This window comes from Haliotis asinina, chromosome 12 (genome assembly GCF_037392515.1).
Source record: "Haliotis asinina isolate JCU_RB_2024 chromosome 12, JCU_Hal_asi_v2, whole genome shotgun sequence".
In the NCBI taxonomy this organism is placed as follows: Eukaryota; Metazoa; Mollusca; class Gastropoda; order Lepetellida; family Haliotidae; genus Haliotis; species Haliotis asinina.
The window spans coordinates 26,067,982-26,088,308 of NC_090291.1; the positions used below are offsets into that span (position 1 = coordinate 26,067,982).

Below are 20,327 nucleotides of genomic sequence, written 5' to 3' on the forward strand. Positions count from 1 at the left end.
TCACTGAATTAATAGCATAAACGTAGTTGTTAAGAACTGACTCAAATATGTCCCTATGAAAATTACCCTTTCAGAGATCGATACCAACAGTTGACGCGGTCAGGTTGACTGTACTGTATGTTTTCGACATCACATAAGGCACATTATAAAGTGTAAATGATTTGCAAATAAGCCCCTTTCATATGGAACTAACATTCGACGCAAAAGTAATGTAAGTCCCCATGGTCCCCAGTATTTCGATCTACCTTCAGTAGTTGGTGATCTCTAGCCTGATTGTATTGTCCGAATAGTGATACAAGTTTTAACTTTCCATCACTAGTTTTAATCCCATTGGTGATATTCTAGTTGTTTTACTGTCCTTCGTTGACAGGTTTTTATACTATACATATATTTCATTTCAGTATTAAATGTTCTCGTCACGATATGGCTGAGACATTGCCGATGTGACGTTAAATATTAACTCACTCACTCACTCACTCACGCACACATTCGACGTAATAAATATGTCTTGGGAATTCAGTGTTTATTCTTGTTTCAGCAGGTGTGCACCACACCTATCATATTTCCACTTGTTTAGCCGCCTTTGTTGTGACCTACTGGAATCTTGATGGATTCGAATTCTCATGAAACAAAGGTTGCAGTATCTACATCTCTATCTCTTCCGTGCTCTTCCTGGCGTCAACGTATGCATTACTGACGTGGGGACATCCTCTGGAACAAAATAGGTGCTGGCTGTGGTCGGCGATAGACAATGTGTTGTTGTTTTTGCCACAAAACATTCTGATGACCTCGTTGCGGAATTTTTGTCCTGTTGCGCAATACAGGAAGAAATTGATAGAGTGATTAAGATACATGAGCAACTGTGATATCGTGCGGACAAGACGAAACTTGGACATGACTGCGTTATCGTGCCCATTGGTATTCAAAAAATCTGAGGCAATAATGCTTATGTTCATTGGGAGAGTGGTGAGGAGGAAGGTGAAGGACACAGTTAGGAGCATGATTGTCAGGCGTAGGTTGTTGTTTCCCTTGCATCTGTTCCTGAGTTGTAGACAACCGTTTTGTAAACTTTCTCTCCCACCGGCCGCATGTGCAACTTTACAGATGATAAGGACATTAAATATGCTGATAAGGATGAAAGGAAGGAAACAGTATATGAGGGCGTCAACCCAAGGCCAAACTACTGATACAAGGAACTGATGACCATCACTTGCGTCACATTGCGGAAGAAGATTGTCCTGAATATTTGTTTCGTTTAGGCCAGCTGTCCATACAAAATGAATGTTAATGAGAAGAAAAATGACAACAAGTCCACTTATGGTCTTTTTTGCCCGAGCCACATTACAAAATCTTTGGGCTTTCAATGGATAGCAAACAACAATGAATCTTTCTATGGTCACGGCGACGATGATCCATACAGAGGTGTTACTGGAAATATATCCTAGAATAATTGTAGCCTTGCACAACCAGTTAGCCTGGTCTCTGATGTCATAACCTGTGAGTTCCCCGAGCCACTGTCGCATTAGTCCGATCAATAAAACCATAGAATCGGCTACTGACAAAGCAGCTAGGAATATGTAGGTGGACAAACGCGTCATGGCTTTATGACGCATGATTAGGAATGAGAATACGTTGCCAAAGGTGCCAAGTATTAAAAGAATTGGCGGTATATATATCAATAAAATTTTGTGAACATGGTACTCTGGATATTGCCCAGCCAATTGGTCTTCTTCTATTCCGTAAACTAAATAATTCAGATCTTCCTCACTCGTGACACCCATGAGGTTGAATAAATGTATCTTCTCCTCTTGAGATAGATGCCGAATAGAGGCCAACAGAGTCTTCACAGACATGTTCGGTTTAGCATCCATCTCTGGCCCTGCAGTGCTCATTCTGGAAGACAAAGAAATAACATGTATTGTCTATCAAACACGTTCAAAAGGTGTTTTTACCCAAATACAGCGCTAGCCCTGCCCCATTAACCTGAAACGGCAGTCTTTGAAGCATGAGAGGATTAACTATCTGTAATTAGCAAGGTGAAACTTTGTTCATTTTGAGCTGCTTTTGTGGCGTGTCAATTTGTGGGTCACTATAAGTACGCTGATAAACTGTTGCGCTGTCTGTCAAACTGGTCCGTGGTTGAGATATCCGGAAATCCGTTTATCCGGTCAATTTCATGAAAAAACACAAGTATTGGGATAAACGCGGCACGACTGTATCTGTTGTTCCCAACACAGAATTGTACATACTGGCATCTGTAGGCTATGGACTCCACTCAGATTGATGAAAATGCAAGGAAGGGAACACGTTCAAAACATAGTTCAACACAATCTCTAAATGGTATACCTTTTACAACGTAGTTGCTCTTGCCATTGAGGCTGAGGAACCTTAACTTGATGTGTGCCTCTTTGGAAGGATTGGTCAGTTCGTCCGTGAAATTTTTATAATTTCTTATAACATGAACTTCATCTTCGACAGTTTTACAATGCTTACATAAAGCAAAATGTACAGTAACATTGTGTAAAATAAAAATAGCATAAAATATAATTGATTGAGTTATGAGTAGATACTATGGGTCGAAGAGACCATTTGGCCAGCATAGTTACGCAGAAAATATACGTATTTCAAATCTTTCACAGAGTTTTTAATTATGTTAATATCGGAGGATGTACAGACGTTGAATGGAGATATAGTACCCACTTGATATCGTTGGAATGAAACATTATCATGGAGAAAAGATATCAGTTTACAGTTTAAAGTTTACAGTTGTATATAGCATGAACTTCATCTTCGACAGCTTTGCAATGTTTACGTAATGCAACATTAACATTGGCAGTAGCCAGACCTTTTCTGATTAACCGAAAACCGAGTATATTACCTGATCTATACATCGTAAAAATACGTGTATTATCTCCACTAATGTTAAACAGGAGATATTTTTAACAGTACAAAAAGGATTGATGAGAGTAACTGAAACTGATTTGTTGTCATGAAGAGATGTATGTGTTGGTGGAGACAACTATTAATTCTTTCAATAAATTTACATTAAAATGTATTTGGATCCCCAATAGATTGTGTGTTCCATACAACTCCAAACCCATGCCTAAACAATACATGCTTTACTTACCCTTGTTGGTCGTTTTCTAGGTTCAGTTGACAATGCACATTGATAGCATTGATAGGGGGTATATCTGGGTGCACATGAAATAATCTCATCCAATATTTGATACATATAACAAGATAAACATTTGACGAGGGAGTCGTCCGCTTTCCCCATAAGCAACAGCACTAGGAGATCTGTAGCCATTTTGTCATATGAATTTGCAAAACCTACGATGAATAATTTCAATATTTTCTCTTTTGTGAAAACCCCAAATCTCAGCGTCATATGTAAAGACTGGAACAACCGTCTTGTCAAAAATATAAACGCATCAGAAAAACACGTTATACCGTCCTATTAATGATTTAACATGCCAAAGTGCTTTACTAACTTGTTAAGAAAGCTTTTTATATGCTCCAGTCCAGATTACTTTAGGAGTTACCATAAGTCCAAGATACTTGTTAACATTTAGAGTGTCATTTTTCATGCTTTGATAGAGGACCACCCATCCTAAAAACAGTAATTTTACTTTTATCAATATTTCTATCCATGCCCCATTTGCAACAATACATATGTAAAGCATCAGAACGACATTGGAGTTGAACAACAGAGTCAGCATCCAATATCAAGTCATCTGCAACCAATATCAGGTCATCTGCACACAACAATAAAATTTGATTTGTCCTGATATAAATATGCCGTCCTGAAATTTTAGTTTCTACTGACAGTTTCAGTTCATTAATGAACAACTAAGGACACCACCTTGACGCACCCCACAGGAGCTATCAAAATATTCAGTTAATGTTTTACCGAAATCATGAGTGAGTGAGTGAGTGAGTGAGTTAATATTTAACGTCACATCGGCAATATTGCAGCCATATCATGACGAAAACAATTAATTATAATTTACACTGTAAAAACCTCTAAACGAAGGACAGTAAAAACAAATTATCACAGAGTAAAGCGTAAAACTAGTGATTACACCTAAAACAATGTATCTATAGAGGACAGTACAATATAAAACTGAGCTACAGGTTGCCAACAACTGAAGGAAGATCACCATACGAAGGACCATGGGGACTTACAGTACATTTGCTTCCTGCATGGACCCTAGTTGGATTCACATCATCCCCTCAGCAATTAGGGGTTATCAATTTAGACAAATCTAGCCACACAATAAAAGAACACTTATTCTACGATTAAAAACATGGAAAATTTTAAGCTTAAATTTACTTCAAATGTTTTGGGACTTACGTACCCTTTCAGGAGGACAATTGTTTTACAGTACTTCAACCGCTTTGAGGGTACAGCCACTAACGCTTTGAGGTACTAAGTTAATCTTCCAATTATAAAATATTTATCTATTTACAATTCAATTAACAAATCTAATTTGTTTAAAGATGCAATAATTAAACGAGGACGAATAGTGCTAAAACGATCCTTCAAAGTTTGTGAATTAAAATACTGATCCCTTGTGATGGAATACTCAACACAGTCAAGCAGGATATGCTTGACCGTGACTCTCATCACAAGGGATACAAAATGGAGGATCCTCACCTTCTAAACGGTATGAATGAGTATATCTAGTATGGCCAGTACGACATCGTCTTAAAATAACCTCTTCAAATCTGAACTGACAGCCCAAGTAGGTGTAACCAATGTACGGCTTATTTCGTGTAATTTATTAGTACCTACTTGGGTGTCCCACTTCTTCTGCATCAGATCACGGATCTAAGTTCTAATGCTAGCTTTGTATTCAGTGTATGGAAGAAGAAGTGGTGTCACAGATTTGTTGAGTGCTGCCTTAGCATCAAGATCAGCCATTGTGTTACCAGAAATGCCTACGTGGCCGGGTAAGCAAGATCATTATACAATTCAATAATTTCTATTAAAAGTGGATGTTTGCAAGACAAATTTTTAATAGCCTGAAGACAAGAAAGAGAGTCGGAATAGATTATATACTGTTTAAGGTGTCTTTGAATATAAAATTTAAAGCTGTTAATATGGCATTAGCTTCTGCTGTACAAATAGAACTATTATCTGGTAATCTAGAAGATATTGTTCTCGATCCAGTGACAATGGCACAAGCCACTGTGCCAACGTCCTTGGACCTATCTGTAAATAAGAATTTCTAATTGCTATATTTATGTTTCAGTTGATTATATTCTTTTTTATATTGTAATTCATTAGTTTCTGATTTTTAAATTTAGTTAATGTTAGGTCGACTTGTGGTCTAACCAACTGCCAAGGAATAGAAGAAAGAAGACGGGAGAGAGCTATGTTTTCCAGCTGAATGCCGGCCGAAGAAAGAAAGGGTTTAATTCGGTGCCCCAGAGGTGGAACAAGAGAAGACTTCTTGTCGTACAAATCCGCATAAAGTGGATTGAACACACAGTTATATGCAGGGTTAGTTTCATTAGAGTATAATTTAGTAATGTATTGTAAGGATAATTTAATACGACGTTGTGTAAGAGATGGTTCATCGGCCTCAACGTAGAGACTGACAATAGGTGAAGTTCTGAAGGACCCAAGAAAAAGTCTTAGACCTTGGTGATGGACAGAATCTAATAGTTTCAGGCTGATTTTGAAGGCTCTACCATATACGATGGAGCCATAATCACGTTTTGAGCGGACGAGTGATCAATATAAGTGAAAGAGGGTAGTCTGATCACCTACCCACTTTGAATTAGAAACAACCTTTAATAAATCGAGTGCCTTCAAGCATTTGGCTTTTACGCGGACTAGAAATTGTCTGTTATTTAAAAAGTTGGCTATGAATTCAGGCAAACCGAAATCATGTAAATCTCTTACATATTTCCAGGTTGTGTCATATGCTTTTTCGAGATCAAAAAAGATTTTAACAGTGTGTTATTAATTAGTGCGTTTTTAACAAATGATTCTAAACGCACTAAGTGATCGACAGTACTTCTGTTTTTACGGAAACTACACTGTATATCTGTTATGAGGTTATTAGTTCCCAAGTACCAAACAAGTCGATTGTTTATCATGCTTTCCATGATCGTGCAAACGCAGCTAGTTAGTAAAAGAGGTCGATAATTGGACGGATCCGTATGATCACGTCCAGGTTTAGGTATTGGTACTACTATGGCGTCACACCACGAGGGATCACATATAAGGTACCTCAGGAACTCACAGTAACGGAATCTACAGAATCTAGCATTAATATTGATTTGCTATTCAGTGAGCTTGAAAATGCATGCCGGACAGTGAAGAAGCATACTATTCGAGTTCACAGAGGACATGTCTATGAAGAGTTGATGGCAAAATTCCGAGACGAAATGGTCTTACCAAACGGCGAAACTGATTTGCTGAGCATAACTGGGGTGTTGTACGAGATGCACTTACAGAACTTTGGAAGTCTTTCTGTGACAAATGTACACTTGACAATGATTGCAAAGTACCTTTTCTGAGCCACGATTATTTTGATACTGACTGGAAGTCAATTGCAACAGTGCTTTTCTTCGGTTGGACTACACAGCGGTACTTCCGTAACTGTTTATCAAAATCATCCATGTCCTGTGTAATCTATGGAATGGACATCTTTTCAGAGAACAAAAACGATATGATTTCGGATTTTCTCTCGTGTCTGCCAGAGGATGAATCAAGAATTCTTTTTGCCGCACTAAACGGTGACTTAAACCAGGAGGAAGTTATGGACATTCTCTGATCACATAAATGTCGTGTGGTTCCCACCAAGGAAAATCTGGAGAAAATCCTCGGGGAAATTACCCACAAAGAAGTGATTCAGCAACCCATGTGTGTTGAAGACTGCTGGTTAACAGCTCTTGGATTCGATCTCAACACCAGTTTGGAAACACTGTATGAATCTGCAAAGCCAAATCCCTGCAAAGTAATCAAGATTTGATCTTTTCCAGATATGAGTGCGGCATCTAGCTTTATAACAAAGTACATCCGGGAACTGAATCCAAGTTTCTACGTTTTTAAAATGGATCTGATTTGCGTCTCACAACTGGCAATGGAGAAAACAAGTCAATATTTGTGATGTTCAACACCCTGTCAAGGTTATCGAGAAGACCTGTCGGCCATACTTGTAGACAGGTTTTGGAGGAACCTGAATAGTATGACAGTTACATTGAATTCATGGCCGAATTCAGCTCACTGCACAGAAGTCAAATTTGGATAATTGACTTTGTGTAATTTGGTCCAATCCTGCACTTTTGTTTACTGGTTTAATACAGATTGTAGGCAAGCCAGGAAAGCGAGGAAAAAGGCAGAAAATTATTTCCGCCATCACCCAAATGTCCATAATTTAAATAAATTTAAGATACTCAACGCGAAGGCACGTTGTACTTTCAAACAAAATAAACGGCAATCTTGGAGGAACTATGTCTCCAAAATTAACTCACGTACGCCAATGTCTAAGATATGGAACATGGTTCAAAGAATTAAAGGCAAAGGTTCAAAAGCTGCTGGTCACCATCTTAAAAGATGGTGACAAAAATCGTAATACCATTGATCATTTGGTACGTTTAGAATCCTTCGTTAAAATGCTATAGTCAATAAACAACATGTTGTATCGATTTTAATTGATCTCGAGAAAGCTTATCACACGACCTGGAAGCATGGTATTTTGAAGGATTTACATGATTTGGGGCTGAGAGGCTGTTTGCCTCTTTTTATATCAGAGTTTTTAAAAGACAGGCAATTTCAAGTCCGAGTGAGTTCTACCCTGTCAGATCATTACAATCAGGATCAGGGCGTCCCTCAATGCAGTATTTTGCTGTAACTTTATTTAGTATTATGATCAATGGTTTATCCAAGGTTTTAAATGATTCAATCGATGAATCACTTTTTGTGGATGATTTTAACATTTCCTGTCGTGATAAAATATGCGTACTACAGTTACAGTTGTGTTTAAATAAAATAAATACATGGTGTCTTGAAAATGGCTGTAAATTTTCTAAATCTAAAACAAATTACATACATTTTTGTTGAAAATATAAGCCGCATAAGGACCCTGAACTGGCTTTAAACGGCATCAAAGTTGCCAAGGAGGCCAAGTTCTTGAGCTTAATTTTCGATTCTCATTTACCCTTCTTACCACATACTGAATCCCTTAAAGCTAAATGCCTGAAGGCACACGATTTGTTAAACGTTGTTTCTAACTCAAAGTGGGAAGGCGATCAAACTACCCTCTTACACTCATATCGATCACTGGCCCGTTCAGAGCTCGATTATGGCTCCATCGCATATGGTGGAGCGTGTAAAAGCAACCTTAGACTCCTTGATTCTGTCCATCACCAAGGTCTAAGACTTTGTCTTGGGTCTTTTAGAACTTCACCTATTGACAGTCTCTACGTTGAGGCTGATGAACCATCTCTTACACAACTTCGCATAAAAGTATCCTTACAATACATTACTAAATTATACTCTAATGAATCTAACCCTGCATATAACTGTGTGTTCAATCCACTTTATGCGGATTTGTACAAGAAGTCTTCTCTTGTTCCACCTCTGGGGCACCGAATTAAACCCTTTCTTTCTTCGGCCGGCATTCAGCTGGAAAACATAGCTCCCTCCCGTCTTCTTTCTTCTCCCCTTGGCAGTTGGTTAGGCCCCAAGTCGACCTAACATTAACTTCATTTTAAAAATCAGAAACTAATGAATTACAATATAAACAAGAATATAATCAATTAAAACATAAATATAGCAATTATATACCCTTGTTTACAGATGGTTCCAAAGACGGTGGTGCAGTAGCTTGTTCCACTGTCTTTGGATCAAGAACAATATCTTCTAGAATTCTAGATAACAGCTTTATTTTACTGCAGAAGCTAACGCCATATTAACAGCTCTCAAATATGTTCAAAAACACCATATACATAAGCAGTATGTAATCTTTTCCGACTCTCTTTCTTGCCTTCAGGCTGTTAAAAATATTTCTTGCAAACATCCACTTTTAATAGAAATTATTGAATTGTATAATGACCTTGCCACTGGCCAAAACGACATCGTCTTCTGTTGGTTTCCCAGCCATGTAGAAATCTCTAATAACACATTGGCTGACCTTGCTGCTAAAGCAGCTCTCAACAAATCTGTGACACCACTTCTTATTCCTTACAGTGATTATAAAGCCATCATTAGATCTTACATCCGTGATCTGATGCAGAAGAAGTGGGACACCCAAGTGGGCATCAATAAATTACATGCACTACAACCTTATGTTGGTTATACCTACTTGGGTTGTCAATCCAGATTTGAAGAGGTAATCATGCGGCGATGTCGTATTGGCCACACAAGATATACACATAAATATTTGCCTAAAGATGAAGATCCTGCCTTTTGTATCCCTTGTGATGAAAGAATCACAGTCCAGCATATCCTTCTTGACTGTGTTGAGTATTCCATCACAAGGGATCAGTATTTTAATTCCCAAACTATGAAGGATTTTTTTAATAAGACAAGTTCCCATTTAATCATTGCATTTTTAAAAGAATTAGATTTATTAACTGATTTGAAAATAGATAAATATTATTGGAAGTTTAAATTCGTAACTGTGCTTGTTAGTGGCTGTTTTCTCGATGGGGGTTGAAGTACCGTAAAACTATTGTCCTCCTGAGAGGGTGCGTAAGTCTACAAACATTGAAAGTAAATTCTAAATTTCCAGGGTTTTAATCGTAGAATAAGTGTGTTTTCATTGTATGGCTAGATTTCACAAATTGCTGACGGCTCAGGGGATGATGGATCCAGCTAGGGTCCATGCAGGTAGCAAAAGTAATGTAAGTTCCCATGGTCCCTAGTATGGTGATCTACCTACAGTTGTTAGCAATCTATAGCCCAATTTTATATTGTATTGTCCTGTATAGATAAACTGTTTTAGGTATAGTTACTAGTTTTACATTCTTTTCTGTGATATTCTAGTTGTTTTACTGTCCTTTGTCGACTTGTTTTCATAATACTCATATATTTCATTTCAATGTTATGCTCCCGTCACGATATGGCTGAAATATTGCCGATGTGACGTTAAATATTGACTCACTCACTCACAGAGCTTCTGGGCGTATATTTGTTATGCTGATCGGCGACGTGTATCTTAGAACTAAGAAAATTACAAAATCTTGGCCCTGAAACTTAAACCTAAATGAACCCAGAACAGTGACACACATGCATAGATCGCTAGTTGCACCCGATGCTGGCAGGTTTCACCGCAACACAACGGTCCTTTGGTTGACCAGCCTTTGTTACGACTCAAATACTAGCCAATGGCGTCGTATTAAAAGCAATCCTCTTGAAAGTGCCATAAACCCAACTCACTGTTAAATTCTTTTCACTTCTTATACCAGATTTTACCGGTTAAGCAACCCTGTTCCCTTGCATGTGTAAAATTTCAGCTTAAACTGGTATATATATACCAACTTCAATTATATATACAACATACCTACTTGAACATCATTTTCAATATTTGAAATTGTTGACATGAAAACCATTTTTTTCTAGCATGCGTCTCAAAGAAATGCTTTGAGAATTTCTGTCTGTAGCATCTGCATATTTTGATTAATTTCACTGTTCAAATATTTGAAGTTCTCCTAACTGCAGTCAATGAACAGAAAGCAAATGTGAAATGGTTATGTTATTTTGTCTCAACACAAAAGAGAGATGAATATACAGTGACTTTATTCATGAAACATTTCCTCCATGTATCATGTATGTATCAATTTTATACACCTGAGGAGCAAATGTTGATTTTCACACAGTTTCGTACATCAAAGCGCTTTTCTTATTTCACAGTGAAATGTAAAAATCAAACAAATTCAGGAAACTGCCACTGCATGTCCTCCATGATCAATGTACACAGTTCCTGCATTGTTGGTTCACAGGTCACCTGACCTCTCTCCAGGGACTAATTTGGGATCGTTGTTCGTCGTTCATGCATCCATCCGCAACACACATCTAGAAAATCCGTCCACACATCCGTGAATACATATTCCATGAGGTTTCAATTTATCATATCCGTCCATGTGCCAAAGTGCATTTGAGCCAGTTGAAATATAACGGCGGCTCGCAAGCCGTCGTTTCTTGCAATTCCTTACTCCTTCTGGGTCAGTTAGGTTCATAAGTATCAAAATGGCTTCCTTTGAAACTTTGAGTCTGTTCTCCTGACATTTACGATGCATCCACCTGTAACAATTTCAATTTCCGGATGTGTAACACTGTTGCAAAATAAACAAAGCCACTTCCATGCTATCAGAATGGTCTTTTCTCCTGTGAAATTTGCATTTGGACAAAATCCTTTCCAATGTCCTTATGCTACCAATCATACCATGATACTGTGCAAGAAAGCACAGAATCTCGGCGTTAGATAATCCGTTATGATGATATTATCTCTGCTTTGCTCCATTGTCATCGGCAAGTGATAGTACCTTCAAAATTCAACGTAGTAAGTAGAATGGAAGGTTGAATTTTCAAGATAGTAAGGTGAACGGTCAAGATGGGGTGTTAAATTTTCAAGATACCGAGTAGAATATTCAAGATATTTACTTGAATATTCAACAAAGTTAAGTTGAATTTTCAAGATGGGGTGTTGAATTTTTAAGATTCAAAATGCCGAATATTAGCGAAGCGTGGCCCTAATAGGCTTCCGTACGTTTGTGCATAAACATGGAACATCTTGACGACCATGGGGCACCCGTGGCGAGCCACCTCCTCGTGGTGGGTGCTGGGTCACGCTAAGAGCTCGCCGACACCCCCGTAGTGGACCCGGGGGGATATTTGGTCCACCAACCCGTTTGCCGTGGGTTGCGGCCCGTGTCGGCGGAGGAAGGGATCCTGGTGGTTGAGGGCAATAGGAGCTTGCAACCGTGTTCCTGTTGCTCAATACACCACTTTGGCCCTGACTTCGCCTAGACGGGTGGTCGAATGGGCCCGGTTCGACCAATCGGCTGGTCATGCCAAGCCCTGTGCATGGAATCTATGTATATTTATCATTGCACAAGTATAATTTGAAATGGATGTAATTTTGGTCTTGGTTATATTTTTATAAACATGTTTGATTTGAATTCTGACGTTCAAAACTTTGCCTAGAGTCGTATGCCCAGAAGGCGATGGCTCATGGGCCAATCTGGTGGATCAATTATTCATAATTCTTCTGCTGGAGTATATCATCCGGGTATCCTTGGTGCTGCAGGCTGGAGGCCCGCTTCCTTTAGCATTGTCCTTGTGATACTCCGTGGTGGGTGGGGAGCTCGGATGATGAAACCTAAATAACTCACCATGGCTTACGAAACCCCCACTAAAAAGAGTAAACGTCCTCTTGAAAATGACCCTGTTGATGACCTCAGAACGTCTAAACACATTGACTACTGGCCACGTTTTATTGTCATTGAGACCAAAGATAATGCACCTTTGAAGTTAAACCCTTTTGCGGTGTCTAAAGGTATTCAAGGCATTGCCGGTGATGTAAAGAACATTAGAAAATTACGTTCTGGTGCACTGTTGATCGAGTGCGCCAAAAGGCAACAGTCAACGAACCTTTTGAACACTGACACTTTCGTTGGCACTCCGGTTACTGTCACGGCCCACAAAACACTGAACACGAGCAAGGGAATCGTACGTGACCGAGATCGCTTACTGGCAGACATGTCTGAACTTGATATCGCTTCCGAAATGAAAGATCAGGGTGTATTATATGTCAAACGTTTCACAGCCCGTAAAAACAACACAACTATTCAAACCAATACCTATCTGTTTTCTTTCTCATCACCTAGTGCTCCAACATCACTTAAAGCTGGATACTGTAATATCAGTGTGGAAAAGTACATTCCGAATCCCCTTCGGTGTTTCAAATGCCAAAAGTTCGGCCACGGTGTCAATACTTGCACATTGTCTGTTGTGTGTGCTCACTGCAGTGAAAAGACACACACAACAGAAGATTGTGACAGTAACGTCAAAAAATGCACCAACTGCTCAGGCGACCACTCCTCATTTTCAAAACAGTGTCCTGTTTGGAAAGAGCAAATGGAGATAAACAGAATAAAGTTTACTCAAAACATCTCCTTTTCTGAGGCAAAAAAAATGGTAAAGAGGTCTGATCTTCCAGAAAGTTATGCTACAGTGGCAAAAACTTCATTGGAGTCTACCCCTAAAATAACAAAATCATCCACAGGCTGCCAAACTACCTTGACTTGGGTAAATTGTGATTCTCCACAGCATTTGTACCCTGCCATATCATCTCAGACTGATGAATCACTTCCTAGTACCTCAAAGTCTTCTTCTGATCACAAATCATCATCTCAGTCACACTCAAAGTCTCAATCGACAGCTGATAGTCAACAAACTGTGAAAAGTAAACCGAAGCCAAAGCCTGATGCTTCAAAACCACAAAGTGGCAGAGCTCCTAAAGGGTCACAGAACAAAATTCAACTGTTTAATAAATACGGGTCTCTTGAAGACATGGACATTTCTGAAAACGTCCATTCTAGGGCACATAGCTTGTCGCCCTCCAAAAGAGTGCGGGGTAGATCCCCAATAAATCCCCCCAAAAGATAGTTTATTCTAATAATATTATACAGTGGAACTGCAGAGGACTGAGGACTAATTTACATGAATTACAGCTATTAGTCCAAGATTTTACACCTTCAGCGATATGTCTCCAAGAGACATATTTAAAACAAACAGATACATTTGACCTTCGTCAATTTAATGCATATCATTGTTTTTCACCTCCGGGTGATAGGGCCACTGGCGGATCATCCGTTCTAGTCAGACGGAACGTTGTTCAAAGCCATGTTTCACTTGATACTAATATGCAGGCTGTGGCAGTGAGAGTTACTTTACATGTAGCGTTTACGCTATGCTCTCTTTATATTTCGCCGTCTTCGACGTTTGCCAAAACTGATCTTCAAGCTCTATATGACCAACTCCCGAAGCCCTGTATTATAATGGGAGATTTAAATGGGCACAACCCACTCTGGGGTAGTGTAACTACAAACACTAAAGGTAAGTTATTGGAGGATTTTTGTTCTGACAATGATTTATGTATTTATAATGATGGTTCCAGCACATATTTACATCCTGGTACAGGGACCTATTCTGCTCTCGACTTGTCACTCACAAATTCAGAACTACTAAATGAATTCGAATGGTCAGTCCACGATGACCTCTGTGGAAGTGACCATTTTCCTACTGTATTAAAAGCTGTAACTCCATCCGATGTTCCTCCATCATCAAGGCGAAATTTTAAAAGGGCTAACTGGGCTTTATATGAAACACTGTGTGCTGAAAAACTTCAACCTGGGCTTTTTATTGACGTTCCCGATGCTATTAAATGCTTCTCTGATGAACTGAATTCCATAGCTGATGAGTGTATACCAATGTCCTCTGTAGTTCCACACATAAGAAAACCATGGTTCAACGATGAGTGCAAACAAGCTAGGAAGGCAAGGAAAAAAGCAGAACATTATTTCCGTCGCCATCCTATGGTGCATAATTTAAATAAATTTAAAATTTTAAACGCTAAAGCACGGCGTACTTTTAAACAGAACAAACGCCAATCTTGGCAAAATTATGTATCCAAAATACATTCTCGGACACCCATGTCCAAGGTATGGAACATGGTGCAGAAAATTAAAGGTAAAGGTACTAAATCTACAGTCCATCATTTTAAACATGGAGATCAGTTACTTACGGATAAATCTGATATTGCAAATAAACTGGGTGAAACCCTTGCTAAACACTCTTCCTCTTCCAACTATTTACCTAAATTCCAGCAGTATCAAAAACAAGAAGAAAAGAAAACAATTAATTTCAATTCTGATAATGGGGAAGATTATAATGAAACATTTTCTATTCATGAACTCCATACTGCTCTTGATCAAGCTCACGACACTGCTACAGGAGCTGATAACATACATTATCAACTTCTGAAGCACTTACCAGAATCCTGTTTAGAGACGCTCTTGTATATATTTGATGATATTTGGACTTCCGGGAAATTTCCTTCTTCATGGCGTGATGCAATAGTGGTACCCATACCTAAACCTGGACGTGATCATACGGATCCGTCCAATTATCGTCCGATTTCATTGACAAGCTGTGTTTGCAAGACCATGGAACGCATGATAAATAATCGACTTGTTTGGTACTTGGAAACTAATAACCTTATCACAGATATACAGTGTGGTTTCCGTAAAAACAGAAGTACAGTCGATCACTTAGTTCGTTTGGAATCATTTGTAAAAAACGCATTAATTAACAAACAGCACGCTGTGTCGATCTTTTTTGATCTAGAAAAAGCATATGACACCACTTGGAAACATGGGATTTTAAAAGATTTACATGACTTCGGATTGCGAGGCCGATTGCCTCAATTTATAGCCAACTTTTTAAATGATAGACAATTTCAAGTCCGTGTGGGTTCTACCCTGTCTGATCATTACAGTCAGGATCAGGGTGTACCACAAGGCAGTATTTTGTCTGTTACACTTTTTAGCATCAAGATAAACAGTTTATCAAAGGTTTTAAACGATTCAATTGATGGATCACTTTTTGTGGATGATTTTAACATTTCATGTCGAGGTAAAAACATGCATACTATTGAACGGCAAATGCAGTTGTGTCTGAACAAGATAAACAAATGGTGTTTGGAAAACGGCTTTAAATTTTCTAAGTCAAAAACTAATTGTATACATTTCTGCCGTAAATACAAACCACATAAGGACCCTGAACTGTATCTAAACGGCACACCTATTAAAGTTGTTAAAGAGGCCAAGTTTCTGGGTCTTATATTTGACTCCCACTTGACGTTCTTGCCACATATTAAATCCCTTAAAGTTAAATGTTTGAAGGCACTCGACTTGTTAAAAGTTGTTTCCAATTCAAAATGGGGAGGCGATCAAACCATCCTACTTCACTTATACAGATCACTCATTCGCTCCAAACTTGACTATGGTTCCATTGTATATGGTGGAGCCTGTAAAAGCAGTCTCAAAATGTTAGATTCCATCCATCATCAAGGTCTAAGATTATGTCTTGGATCTTTTCGAACTTCTCCCGTTGACAGTCTCTATGTCGAGGCAGATGAGCCATCTCTCACTCAGCGACGTATAAAATTATCTTTACAATATGCTACAAAACTATACTCTAACAAATCTAACCCGGCATATAACTGTGTTTTCAATCCTCTCTACGAGGATTTATACAACAAAAAGTGTTCTCTTGTTCCACCTCTCGGACACAGAATTAAACCCTTTCTTTCTTCGGCCGGCATTGAGCTGGAAAACATAGCTCCTTCCCGTCTTCTTTCTTCTCCTCCTTGGCAATTGGTTAGGCCACAAGTTGACCTAACATTAAGTACATTTAAAAAATCAGAAACTAACGAACTACAATACAAACAAGAATATAATCAGTTGAAACATAAATATTGCGGTTATAAATCCTTATTTACAGATGGGTCTAAGGGCGGTGGCGCAGTGGCTTGTGCTACTGTCATTGGATCCAGAACAATATCTTCTAGATTACCAGACAATAGTTCTATTTTTACAGCTGAAGCTAACGCCATATTAACAGCCCTTAAATATATCCAAAGACATCCTAAACATAAACAGTACATAATCTATTCAGACTCTCTTTCTTGCCTTCAGGCTATTAAAAACCTAGCATGTAAACATCCACTTTTAATAGAAATTATTGAACTTTATAATTATCTTGCAACAGGCCAATACGACATCGTCTTCTGTTGGTTACCCAGCCATGTTGGAATCTCTGGTAACACATTGGCTGACCTTGCTGCTAAAGCAGCGCTCAACAAATCTGTATCACCACTTCTTATTCCTTACAGTGATTATAAAGCCACCATTAGATCTTACATTCGTGATCTCATGCAGAAGAAGTGGGACACCCAGGTAGGTATCAATAAATTACATGCAATAAAACCATTTGTTGGTTACACCTACTTGGGATGTCGGTCCAGATTTGAAGAGGTCATTATACGACGATGTCGTATTGGCCACACTAGGTATACGCATGAATATCTTTTGAAAGGTGAGGATCCTCCGTTCTGCGTCCCTTGTGATGAAATAATCACGGTCAAGCATGTCTTGCTTGACTGTGTTGAATATTCCATCACAAGGGACAATTATTTTAAATCAAGAACTATGAAGGACCTTTTTAGTAATGTAAGTTCTCATTTAATTATTGCATTTTTAAAAGAATTGACTTTATTGACTGACATGTAAATAAATAAGTATTTTATTATTGGAAGTTGAATTAGCAACTGAGATTGTTAGTGGCTGTATCCTCGAAGGGGGTTGAAGTACCGTAAAATTATTGTCCTCCTGAGAGGGTACGTAAGTCCCAAAACGATTTAAGTCAGATTCAATCTTTCACTTTTTTAATCGTAGAATATGTGTCATTTTAATTTGTGGCTAATCTAGCATACAGTCGCCAACAGCTGAGGGGATGGTGTAAATCCAGCCAGGGACCATGCAGGTAGCAGAGGTACTGTAAGTCCCCATGGTCCCTGGTATGGTGATCTACCCTCTGTTGTTGGCGATCTATGGCCTGTTTTTATATTGTATTGTCCAAATAATGCTACTGTTATATTTTTATAAGTTTCCACACTAGTTTTAATATTAACTGTGATAGTCTTGTGGTTTTACTGTCCTTCGTAGACAGGGTGTTCATAATATGCATATATATTCCTTTTTGTCATGTATGTTCTCGTCACGATATGGCTGCAATATTGCCGATGTGACGGTAAATATTAACTCACTCACTCACTTGACGACCATGGTCCCAGACCCATCCCGTTAAAGAAATCAATATGAATTTTAAAAAAACCAACAAAGTTAAGGTCTGGCACCCATCAACGTACATAGGGGACAAATCTGTAACCATTACACAATTATTGTATTTGGCTAAATATCTAATTATGTTCCTTAATATCCAAAATATCAAAGCAACAAGAAAGGGTAACTATTAATTCCTATTCAGATTATGGGGAGGGTATTTCTATGAAATATTGTCTGTTCACGAACTCTGATTGTTTAATCCAGATTCGATTATTTACTGATCGCCGGCATTTAGCTGGAATATTGCTGAGTGAGTGAGTTAATATTTAACGTCACATCGGCAATGTCTCAGCCATATCGTGACGAGAACATTTAATTCTGAAATGAAATATATGTATAGTATAAGACCCTGTCAACGAAGGACAGTAAAACAACTAGGATATCACAGTTTGAATTAAAACTAGTGTGGAAAGTTAAAATTAATATCACTATTCGGACAATACAATATAAAATCAGGCTATAGATTGCCAACAACCGAAGGTAGATCACCATACTAGGGACCATGGGGACTTACAGTGCCTTTGCTACCTGCATGGACCCTAGTTGGATTTACACCATCCCCTCAGCTGTTAGCAATTTAGACACATTTAGCCAAAAGTTAAAAATACACAAATACTACGATTAAGAACAATGGAAAGTCTAAATTGACTGTGAATGCTTTTGGACTTACGTACCCTCTCAGGAGGACAATACTTTTACAATACTTCAACCCCCTTTGAGGGTACAGCCACCAACAATTCAAGTTACTAATCCAAACTTCCAATAATTAAAATACATCTATTTACACGAAAGGTTTTCAAAATTCAACCAAAAAATCAATTTCTTTTAAAAAACCAATAATTAAATGAGACCCAACACTGGTAAACAGATCCTTAATTGTTTTAACTGTATAATACTTATCCCTTGTGATGGAGAATTCAACACAGTCAAGCAGGATATGCCTGACTGTGACTCTCTCATCACAAGGGATACAAAACGGAGGATCCTCACCTTTCAATAGGTATGCATGAGTATATCGTGTGTGGCCAATACGACATCGTCTTAAAATAACCTCTTCAAATCTGGACTGACATCCGAAGTAGGTGTAACCAATATACGGTTTTATTTCATGTAATTTATTTATACCTACTTGGGTGTCCCACTTCTTTTGCATCAGATCACGGATGTAGGTTCTAATGCTAGCTTTGTAATCAGAGTATGAAATAAGAAGTGGTGTCACAGATTTGTTTAGTGCTGCCTTGGCAGCAAGATCGGCCAGTGTGTTACCAGAAATGCCTACGTGGCTTGGTAACCAACAGAAGACGATGTCGCATTGGCCAGTAGCAAGATTATTATACAATTCAATAATGTCAATTAAAAGTGGATGTCTACGTGATAAATTTTCAATCGCCTGAAGACAAGAAAGAGAATCGGAAAAGATTATATATTGTTTATGTTTAGGGTGTCTTTGAATATATTTGAGAGCTGTTAATATGGCGTTAGCTTCTGCTGTAAAAACAGAACTATTATCTGGTAATCTAGAAGATATTGTTCTGGATCCAATGACAGTGGCACAAGCCACTGCGCCACCGTCCTTGGACCCATCTGCAAACAAGGATTTATAACTGCTATATTTATGTTTCAATTGATATTCTTGCTTATACTGCAATTCATTCGTTTCTGATTTTTTAAATGTAGTTAATGTTAGGTCAACTTGTGGTCTAACTATCTGCCAAGAAGGAGAAGAAAGGAGACGGGAGGGAGCTATGTTTTCCAGCTGAATGCCGGCTGAAGAAAGAAAAGGTTTAATTCTGTGCCCTAGAGGTGGAATAAGAGAAGACTTTTTGTTATATAAATCCTCATAAAGATGGTTAAAGACACAATTAAATGCAGGGTTAGATTTGTTAGAGTATAGTTTTGTAGCATATTGTAAAGATAATTTTATACGTCGCTGAGTGAGAGATGGCTCATCTGCCTCGACATAGAGGCTGTCAACGGGAGAAGTTCTAAAAGATCCAAGACATAATCTTAGACCTTGATGATGGATAGAATCTAACATTTTCAGGCTGCTTTTACAGGCTCCGCCATATACAATGGAACCATAGTCAAGTTTGGAGCGAATGAGTGATCTGTATAAGTGAAGTAGGGTGGTTTGATCGCCTCCCCATTTTGAATTGGAAACAACTTTTAACAGGTCGAGTGCCTTCAAACATTTAACTTTAAGGGATTTAATATACGGCAAGAACGTCAAGTGGGAGTCAAATATAAGACCCAGAAACTTGGCCTCCTTTACAACTTTAATAGGTGTGCCGTTTAGATACAGTTCAGGGTCCTTATGTGGTTTGTATTTACGGCAGAAATGTATACAGTTAGTTTTAGACTTAGTTTTCCAAACACCATTTATTTATCTTGTTTAGACA

General features: G+C 38.4%; 1 protein-coding gene across 1 annotated transcript; it reads right to left on the reverse strand.

Annotated features, from left to right (window-relative positions):
- Positions 1-644: 644 nt before the first annotated feature.
- Positions 645-1,892, reverse strand: LOC137257441 (probable G-protein coupled receptor 139). The gene has a single exon (XM_067794771.1). The coding sequence runs from the start codon at positions 1,890-1,892 to the stop codon at positions 645-647; it is 1,248 nt and encodes a 415-aa protein (XP_067650872.1).
- Positions 1,893-20,327: the final 18,435 nt, after the last annotated feature.

What these genes read in the sequence shown, in the direction of transcription:
- LOC137257441 (XM_067794771.1), bottom strand. Translation starts at nt 1,892, where the DNA reads ATGAGCACTGCAGGGCCAGAGATGGATGCTAAACCGAACATGTCTGTG.